The sequence below is a fragment of the Papaver somniferum genome, chromosome 9 (genome assembly GCF_003573695.1).
Source record: "Papaver somniferum cultivar HN1 chromosome 9, ASM357369v1, whole genome shotgun sequence".
In the NCBI taxonomy this organism is placed as follows: Eukaryota; Viridiplantae; Streptophyta; class Magnoliopsida; order Ranunculales; family Papaveraceae; genus Papaver; species Papaver somniferum.
Genome location: NC_039366.1, coordinates 64882822 through 64893405, shown reverse-complemented (window position 1 = coordinate 64893405; position 10584 = coordinate 64882822). Strand labels below are relative to the sequence as shown.

Genomic DNA, 10584 nt, shown 5'->3' with positions numbered 1-10584 from the left:
TCTAACTCTCTACATCACCCCCTATTTATATCACCAAATACCCAATTTTTCCGAAACCCTAGAATTGAAATTAGGGTTTTCAATTTCCGAAATTTACTCACCAAAACTTTGAATTGACGTCGCCCCATGTCTTCTCTGCCTCTCTCGGTTCTTCTCCTGCTCCCAATTGCTACAATTGCTCCCTAATTTGAGGTGTTTTATCAACCCTCACCTAGGTCAGTTGGTGAGAGAGGTTAAAGCGCTTCGAATTAGGGGGATGGGTCGTGTCGGGTAATGATGGATATGGTGGAGGTGATGGTGGTGACAGGAGTGATGGATGATGGAAGTAGCAGGTGGAGGTGATGGTGGTGGAATGGGTGTTTCTGTTGCAGAGAGGGGGAGAGGAAGACGAAGGTGGAGGTCGATATGGGTTAGGGTAGGGAGCTGTTTGGCTAGGTCATAGGGTTCGAGTATTAGTGTGTTAGGCGGGTGTATCAAGATGTGTGTACCACGAGCTGAAGCCGCTGGATATGGAGATGGTAGGTGGATCGGACGGATAAGAAAGAAGCATCTTGTAGCGACCGTAGGATGTAAAATACAACGAAGTCTACGGTGCGAGATTAGGTTAGGTGTTGTAGTGTTTAGCGGAATCATCGGGATTTGATGCACAGGCATAGGAGCGACCGTAGGATGCTGAAATGCTTCAATCTGACGGCTGAAATCCGAGACGGGCTTGGATATAGAAAATGGGTTTGGGTGAGGGTTTTGGGCCTTGGGTATGCCAAGCCCATATCTTCTTTAAGAACAATTCTTCCTTCTTGAGCCCATTCCTAGCTTTTTGGTCTTGTGCGCACCATTCTTTGCGGCTTCCTTGCGTAATTTCTTCCGGCTTTTCACCACTCTTCAGCTCTTTTCCGCTCCGCAAGTCATCCAGACTTTATTTATTACCTAAAAATGCAAAATTAAGTAAGAAAAATATTTATTCTTGAAAACAATGAAAATACAGAATATGGGATAAAATGTAGAATTAATGCGCAAAGGATGAGTTAAATGCCAACAAAAAGGGATAAATATATACAATATTTGGCACTCATCACGCAGGGAATCATAGCGGCATGAGATCACTAGCCGACAAAGCAAAAATGCAAGGATATTACTGGCCCACAATGATACAGGATACCGCAAGAATGTCCTGACGATGTGAAGAATGTCAGCGTTTCGCCAAAAAGATACACGCGCCAGCAACAACATTAAATTCTTTAGATAGCCCGTGGCCATTTGCAAAATGGGGCATAGATATCGTCGGGCCTTTCATCGAAGGATCAAGAAAAAGACGATTTTTGATAGTAGCCTTGGACTACTTCAGTAAATGGGTGGAAGCTAAAGCCTTAGCCAGGATCAGATACGTGGATGTGTTACTTTCATATTCCAAAACATCATTTGCAGGTTCGACATACCAGTGGAAATCGTGTCCGATAATGGTAAGCAATTACAGGGGAAAAATATAGACATGCTCTTCGATACTTTCAAAATAAGGAAGAACAAATCCACCCTCATATACCCTCAAAGCAACGGACAAGCGGAAGCCACTAACAAGACCCTTGCCCTTATCCTCAAAAAGCAATTAGACGAACATAAGGGGCGATGGTGTGAACAGCTGCACAATGTGTTATGGGCATATAAGACAACACGAAGATCTGCCACTGGGGAATCCCCGTATCTCCTCACTTATGGAGCTGAAGCAGTCATCCCAACAGAGATCCTCATGCCAACTACAAAGACCGAAGCATGGGAGAAAAATCTCACAACAGACATGATGTTAGAGAGATTGGACGACCTGGAAGGAAGGAGGGAAGCAGCATTGCAGAAGATGGAAAATTATCAACGAAGACTAGCGAGGGAGTACAACAAAAAGGTAAAGCTTCGAAATTTTGTAGAGGGGAAATATGTGCTAAGAACAATCCCACAGTATCAACGAGAGAAGAAATGGGGAAAGTTAGCACCTACATGGGGAGGACCTTTTATAATACACGACATTGCGGGAAACAATTCCTACTATCTTTGCAATCTGAAATGCGAGGTCCTCCGGCATCCTTGGAATGCTAAGTGTCTCAAACCGTACTACCCACAGGAGCAATGCAGCTTTGCATCTGCGTGAAGAATACCAGAAGAAGAAGGCATCGTAACCGCTTTACATGTTTCTATCTCTGGACGAGGAGTAGCAGGCCTCAACCTATCAATCAAACAAGATTTTTGAAACCTTCAAGTAAACAAAATTTATTAACAATATTGGGGAAAGTAGTTAATCTACAATCTCTTAGAGCTCCCCTATCAGTGTCTATGAGTGTAAGACCAGGGAGAAGGCACCCAGCAGAAAGAGATACCCAACCAACTTCAAGGCAGTGGGTCGACGGAATGGGTGCATGTAAATATTTTCGAATAAGAATTCCATATCCTAAAACGCTGCCTCGGACCCCACCGTTTGGGAATCCTCTGGCCCAGGGTTCGCCAGCGGGGTGACAGGTCTCAAGACAATCACGAAGGTATTTACCTTCGGTGTCGCACTCAAACACTCAAATTTTTACAAAACCAGTCATTTTTAGTCTAACACTTCACAATACTTTAAAATAAAAAGATGAATTGATAACGCAGGTACGCCAAAAGGATTATCCATTTCATAAAGAGTTGATTACAAGATTCGGCAAATAAGATTAAAGAAGGAAACACATCAAAAATGATCTGAAATTATATAATCAACAAGGATCAACTTTCTATGACTAATAAAAGAAAACTACTTGGACGACACAGTTCTATCAACAGGGTTGTCTTTGCGAGATGAAGGTACGCTGCCACCTTAAGAGGGCCAGAAGAACCAGACAAAGGCGCGGGAAGGGGACGGCGCGGATAGTTCTTGACAAGACCATGTTCGACTTTAAGACCAAGTTCAATCTTATCCAGGACTTTGTTGGTCTCCTCAGCCAACTGACATCGAGCCTTATAAGTGATAACAGCGGTCCGCTAGTGGGCTTGAGACAGCAATACAGACAGGCGTTCCGCCTCTTTGGAGGCAATCTCCGCGGCTTCCTCACGAGACGCGGCCAACCCTTTGAAATGGTTGGTTTGTCCTTCCTGCTGCACTAAGGCAGATTGAGTCTTTTTAAGCTCATCATTTGTTGCGTGAAGCTGTACCTCGAGTGCTGAAAACAAAGAAAAGAAATACCAAGGGGTTAAAAAAACGAAGAAATAACAGAATCACACTCGATAAAACGAGGTTATACCTTCGACATTAGCCGAAGCCTCCTCATACTCATTGACAACTGCGTCCCGAGCCTCATCAAGAAAGTCGTACTCAGCGGATAGTTTCTTATAATCTGCATGAAGGTTCATAAGAGAAAATTGACTGGCGTCTAAATCTACCTGCTTCATCGAATCCAAGTGACGAAGATGGTTGACTTCATCATTCACCTCCCCCATCCTTTTATGAAGTCGATATACATTCATCTCAAGATCTCTTTCAGATTCCACTTGGCGAGAAACATCCGCTCGAGACGCTGCTAGGGCTTTACTAAGAGCACCAACCTCGGCCCTAGCATTATCTCTTTCCTCGGAAAGACGCAGCATACTATACCTAACCCCGAGGCTTAAGAAATAACGAGCCTGTTGCAATTCTCCTTCTGAAAAGAGCACTTTAGCCTCTAAGTCTGAAGCATGTTCTCGAGCATCACGCAGGTTGTCACGCGTCCATAGCAGCGTACCATTAAACAAACAACGGTCATGATTGTACTTGTTTTGCATATCAACCATCAGTGTTCGCTTTTCACGCCACTCAGCTGTTAAGGCGTTGTGCTCATCAGCACGAGCATTCCACTTCACGGCTTCGCTTTTCAACTTACCCACCAACTCTGCAATACGGGATTTCTGTCGTTCCCTTCTTTCCTAAGCCATATCAACTCGGGGACTCCACCCACTGAAGATAGGGTGGGGAGACTCAGACAGAACACCAAAATACAGAGGGAATCACAAGGAGTGAAAAATCCATAAAATACAAACCTGTGAAGGACGAGACGCTTCTACGAGTCTGCTCCAATTCGTTGCGGACTATAGCAAGTTCTGAACGAAGACCCTCCCCATCCTTACCCAACTCTTCTTTTTCTTTCAGACGGCCCCTCAGTTCATTTATTTCCGCTTCAGCCGCAGACAGTTCCTCTTCCCTGTGACGAAGCTTGGCCTCCAACTTTAGAGACTTGGCCTTAAATAATTGGTATAGAACATGGTTGCAATGTTCGCTCCTCATCATCTGCGTCACAAACAACAAACAATATTATACCAAAGGGATCGGATATCACGAAGAACACAATGCGCGGATAACATAAAAAGAGTACAAGGATTTACCTCTAAAACACGCTGCTGGGGAAAACCGTACTGGTACCCATCATCTATGGCCATCATATCAGCAACGGATGAGGGAGGGTCAACCACTAAATTAGCTTCCGATGCTCTAAGATCCTTCTCCCACATCTCAGCAACGCGGGCTTCCGAAGACAGTTGCATCAGTCGACGAGTATAAGCATCGGAATTCTTCTCACCAGCAACTACGGGGGCAGGGTTAGGGACGAACATCAGGTTCTTCTTCTTTAGCCAAGCCAAAATGGCATCTTCACCTTCAGGCATTAGCGAGAAAGGAAACTCCTCGGAAGAAGACTCAACCGCAGACTTCCCCTTGGCGGTCATCTCCTCACCCGCACAAGTCTCGACGTTACCACCCTCAGCATGATCACCTACGTTCTCAGCTTGCTGATCAGCGATACCTTCTTTGCCAAGGTCCCCAAGCACATCCCAATCATCATGTGGGGAAAGCAATGAGAATTCCTCGGCAAGACCCATGGCAGCAGTCACATCGAAGGATTCCCCCGCGGAATATATCCTGCCGAAAGAGAATTCTGGGGAAATTACGGGCAAAGTACCCGCACCAACAGTGTCATCACCAACAGGGGCAGATCCAATCCCACCAGTACCACCAACGGTAAAATTACCCTCACCATCACTACCCGCGGCAACTTCTTCTTCAAGATCACCACCCGCGGCAACTTCAGCCTCACCATCACCACCAGCGACAACTTCTTCTTCATTACCACCTTCGTCATCAGGGTGAGAAGTGTCGGTACGCTCCTCTCCGTTGGATACTTCTTCATCCTCGCCATACCCTTGGTTTACGGGGATCGTAACCTCCTCATAACCCTCAGCCTCACCGATAACCGCAGTAGAAAATTGTTTGGGACCAAGTTTCTTCTTCTTCGATACCTAAAAACCATTATACATTCCACAAAGGCTCATTTTTTCCCTCACTTCAAAAATCAAAATTATTCCAAGCAAGGAAAAAGGGGCAAAAAGATAGAGAATATAAGAAAAAACTATACCTTAGCAGCATCAACACTCTTTGATGGATGGATAACACCAGAACCCTCCTCCTCATCTCCATCAACGACATCAAGAGCATAAGGGAAATTCATGCCCGCGAAATTAGGACACCAAGGACGGAAATCTCCATAACGAGCAGGAGGAGTTTCACGAGGCTTGCTATTTTCAGAAGGACGCCAACCACGTGGACCTGGAATCCATCCGTAAGCCCAAGGACCAACTACCTCAATAACAGTAGCATGCCATTCATAATCATGGTCACGCTTAATCCTTTCACGAGCAGGAAAGAGCTTCCGGTTAGCAAATCCCTCAGTACCAGGAACATACTTCATCTTGGCATCACTCACCTCACTCAAAAGGAGAATTTCACCACGAGAAGCAGCAATATTACGAAGGCTAACACTCCACGGCTTACGGTTCCTGCTGTTGACATAATCCCCAAAAGAACTGTTAAAGTTCTGAGGAGTGTACCACTATCTCTCAGCAGGGTTCGGAACATAGCAGGTCATCGTAGTCTCTCCCTTGCTCCGCAGATAACATTCCTTCAGTGAACGAAGATAATTCCCAGATAATTGTGACACGGAGCGATTATGAGTGTTCGTGGAAGAGCCTTCGCGACTAGCCAACACGTCATAATAAAAGGAGTCACCCGACTTATATAAGGGCAACATAAGACCCGCCTGTAGTCAACAGATGAAACTCGTCAAACTGATAATTAGCAAGGAGCTCGTAGGTGATATCATCGTCAGGAGCATAGAAGCGAACCTCAAAATCTTGGAGTTCGTGCTTTTCCTTGAACACCTCAAGATCAATATGCTTAAAAGTGACCTTCTTCTTACCAACTGAAATGTTGCGTATCACGGGGACAGTTTCTTCTTCGTCTGCGGAATCAGAAGAAGGACCCAACTCCGAAGCTTTCCTTTTAGAAGGAAGATTTGTAGACAGATCATCCCTCAGCATAGAACCCTTGGAGTACTTCCCTTTGAGAGAAACCGCGGGAGGAGGAGGCAAATATTTCTGCGGAGGCACTAAAGGAGGAGCCATTGAACGAAGGGGGGGAGCATCCACTATTTCTGTACGAGGAGGAGGAGCCCGCGTGCTCCTAGAGTCATCACGAGGAGGAACCTGCGCACTCCTGAAATCTTCACGAGGACGAGAAGGGGCGCGGTTCACAGCATATCTGGACCCAGAAGGACCCTTCGGCATGTCCCCTTTCTTAGAAGGCTTAATCTTCGCACCGGAGGAAGATAAAACCCTATGATCCCAAGGATCCGATTGCGAAGACTTGTAAGGGCCTTCCCCAAGTGGATATCTGTCAGGATCTCTACACGGAGGGGATCTTGGCGGACTAGATGGAGGAGTTTGGTAAGAAGCCTGCGGACGATCAGACATATCTACAAGGAAACACAAAAACAAATTAGAGAAGAATACGAGGAGATCACTAAAGATAAAAAAAAACCATAATTGATGGTTCATCCAAATAAACATGAAAAACCCTAAGAAACTGAAAACTACTCATATACCGACTCACAGACGCTGTAACAAAGAACAGGGGCAAGCATATATGCTTCGACACATATGATCTTCATCGTAAAACCAAAAACACAGCAGCAGGAGACAAACGAATAGATACACAGATAAATCAATGTCGAACAACTGATGAAAAATCCCATACCTGTATAGAAGAGGACGACAAGCACCAACCGCAGGCGAAGAAAGGAGGATCAGAAATATCAACAAATACAGGAGCAACAACAATCCAAAAACGAAAGAGGCATAAGAAAGAAACAGAAAATTGAATGCTATATTCCTCACAAGAACGACGATAGTAAATGGCTAGAGAACAAGAAGAGAATGAACACTGACAAGAAGAGGATAAAAGTTTTTTTTTCACATTCTCTTTCCTATTTATGAAGCTAGAGAAGACAATAACTGCTCCTCGTACCAAGGAGCAGTTACGGGAGAAGTTAATACAAAGTGGGAAACGTGTAGGACTACCTTTCTTCTTCAAAATTGCAAAATACGCCCAAGTTAGAATAAGAGGGGCAAATTGTATGTACACCTTTCATCATCCTCCACGTGTACAGAAAGAGACACGTGGAAGGCATGCGAAGTGAGACATCAAAACATGATAGCAAGCAGGATGCCATCGGTCAGCAGATCTGACGGTCAGGGGCAGAGGACCACAGAGGTATGATGGCTCAGAGGAGCACCAGATAATACCCCTTGGGTATTAACAAACCCAATCCCGAGGAGGATCCCAGATCAACATCTGAGAGGAGGTTTGGCTGACACGGATGTGACCAGACAAAGAGACACTTGTCTGACACGAGCAGACATCCATCTACCCGCATTAAATACCAAAGAGATATACACGTGTCGATCAGCTCGTGGAAGAAGCAAGGACAACCCTTCGTATTCAAGCTCAGGCCGCGGCATGCGCCGAAGACCTCTGCGTAAAAGGCACAAAGCACAAGAAGATAAGATTACAACGGCATCTCAGAGATGGGACCCGCATTCCTTCCCTATAAATACCCCTCTCCACTAAGAGAGAAGGGACAGACCATTTTGGAGAGCAAATAGAGGAGAGCATAGGAGAGAGAAATAGGAAGAGTAAGTGATCCCCCTACTTCCGCAAACCTGTGTATATTCAAAAGTCGTTCGACTATCTTTGTAACCATTCAGTACATAGTAAAACACCAAGTCCCGTGGATGTAGGCCTTAGTGCTGAACCACGTAAATTCGTCTCATTTACATTTCAGCACTTTACATTCAGCGTTAAACTTCATATGCTTTATGTTTACACTTGATTCTTGATTTATTTCTTTATACGAACATTATTTATGATCATATCTGACTAGACAATGACAAGTCCGAAGGCTTTGAGTCAATGAATCGATATAATCATGCCGATACGCACACAATGTACGATTCTAGAATTAGGAAGTATGCGAATATTGTTTGCGAACACATGATTGGCTTCGTAATTTTTGTGTTCACACGACAAACTAAACTCGTTTCTTTATTCAATAAAGTTTATTGTAATGCTTAAATTCTTTTATCAAATCAAACTTACTATATTGAAATTCCATGACAAATGTAATTAAGATGTTATTGTTATACAATTTCAAATTCTAAAAGTGTGAAAGTTAGTCGGTCCCATTGTTGCTCAATAGTTTAATTATGGATCGTGCACTACCATGTCCAATTGAAACATAACCTTGTATGTCACAATTTAATCCAACTTCTGACAACACCTTGCCTCTTTTCCTGTTCAAATTACATTGTCGCATGTCGCATGGTCTGAAGTGCTGCGGGGTGATGCCAACTTTGAAGTCTTTCAACTCCTAAAGACATTTCAGATTGAGCAGTTGCGGAATATAAGACCGCCAATGGCCCAATGTGAATTCACTGGCCAAAATGACCAAAAGAGCTGAATGCTTCACTACCAATGAAAAGTCAGCATCTCTTATCCTACGATTGAAATCAATGAAAACCCCAAGTTACGGATCGAACTCGAATCTGACGGTTTACATCTTCAATAGGAAGAGAAAACACAATTTGATTACTTTCCCGATCCGACTACCTTTAGTTTAACCAATCACATTGGACATACTTTAATCTAACGTTTTAAAGACAAAAGAGCAGTCTTCACCTGGATCAGTACCCCATCTTACGGACATAATCAAACCAAAGAAGCGATATAATCCCCAATCTCTTCCTCCAAATCGAAATCTCTATTAAAACATTTCGTTCCAAAATTGTTTTTCCAGAGCAGCAGAGAGATTGAAAATGTCAGGAAGAGGGAAAGGAGGGAAGGGTTTGGGAAAGGGAGGAGCGAAGAGACACAGGAAGGTGTTGAGAGATAATATTCAAGGTATTACTAAACCAGCCATTAGAAGATTAGCAAGGAGAGGTGGTGTGAAGCGTATCAGTGGTTTGATTTATGAAGAGACTCGTGGTGTTCTTAAGATCTTCTTGGAGAATGTGATCCGTGATGCTGTAACCTACACTGAACATGCCCGAAGAAAGACTGTCACCGCTATGGATGTTGTCTATGCTCTCAAGAGACAAGGAAGAACTCTTTACGGATTTGGGGGTTAGGGTTTTTTTAATGGGTATTATTAATGTAAAAAGGAAGTTGGAATTAATTAGGGTTTAATTGAAGCAATTTCTAGCTGTTGGGTACTTCTTTTTTGTTTTTAATTTCGTTTTGTTCGTTTTGTTGATGATGTAATGGCGCTGTGAAATTGAATGAAATATCTGAAAATTCATCATCTACCTTTTTTTTTTTTGCTAACTTTTTTTTTTACAGATTCAAGCATATTTTATTTTTGCAATTAGGTTTATTGTGATTAAATTTACTTGTTGTGTTGTTGTGTAGCTTTGCGTTTCAACTCAGTTGGTTGAATTTCTTTCGCTTTGAAGTTAGAAGTGTATATCACCGTGAATTACAGTTACATTTTCAACTTCAGAGGGATTGCTGGATGCCTGGATCCAACTTGATAGTCATCTCAGGAAGGCATTATGAAGCCCTGCAAAGTGAAGCAAAATGTTTATCAGTAAGTTTCAAAATTTTCATTTTCACTGTTCAGTTCTTTGTTTAAACCAAATTTGTTGTTATCTTGGACTGCTTTTAAGCTCACTAGTGGCAGACAATCATTTGTTTTTACTAGAACACTAAACTGTTTATACCACACTCAAGTATGCAAGCTGCCTTGAGCTCTGTATTGATCCACATGAGCACCCACTAGTTCATATATTCTGATTGTAACATAACCTTGTCCTACTAACAACACCTTTTACCTATTTTCCTTTCCATATTACGTTGATGCATGGATTTATAGGAGAACTTGTTCAAACCATTGTGAATGTCATTAATAATGTCCATGAGCAGTCTTACAACTCTTAACCAAACTTTTGCAACATTGTCTAACACATGCGTCAGTTCAGCACCACAATCATCTCCAAAGTGCTCTTTGAGTTTTTCTTGCTCATCGTAACACCCCCAAACGATAGTTACGATACCAATCTGATAAGCAGAAACAGGACTTAACTTCTTCAATAATTTTGTTGCCTTACTAATAACATGCATCCATTATTCATATTAAGCAGATGGTTCTTTTATGCATCATAGAAACACGATGAATGATAACTGAACTGCACCAGCCTTCATAGTTTGGACTC

At 43.1% G+C, this 10584-nt stretch overlaps 1 protein-coding gene across 1 annotated transcript; it reads left to right on the top strand.

The window, feature by feature from the left end:
- Positions 1 to 9125: 9125 nt before the first annotated feature.
- LOC113307722 (histone H4) lies at positions 9126 to 9678 on the top strand. The gene has a single exon (XM_026556167.1). The coding sequence runs from the start codon at positions 9190 to 9192 to the stop codon at positions 9499 to 9501; it is 312 nt and encodes a 103-aa protein (XP_026411952.1). The 5' UTR covers positions 9126 to 9189; the 3' UTR covers positions 9502 to 9678.
- The last annotated feature ends 906 nt before the right edge of the window (positions 9679 to 10584 follow it).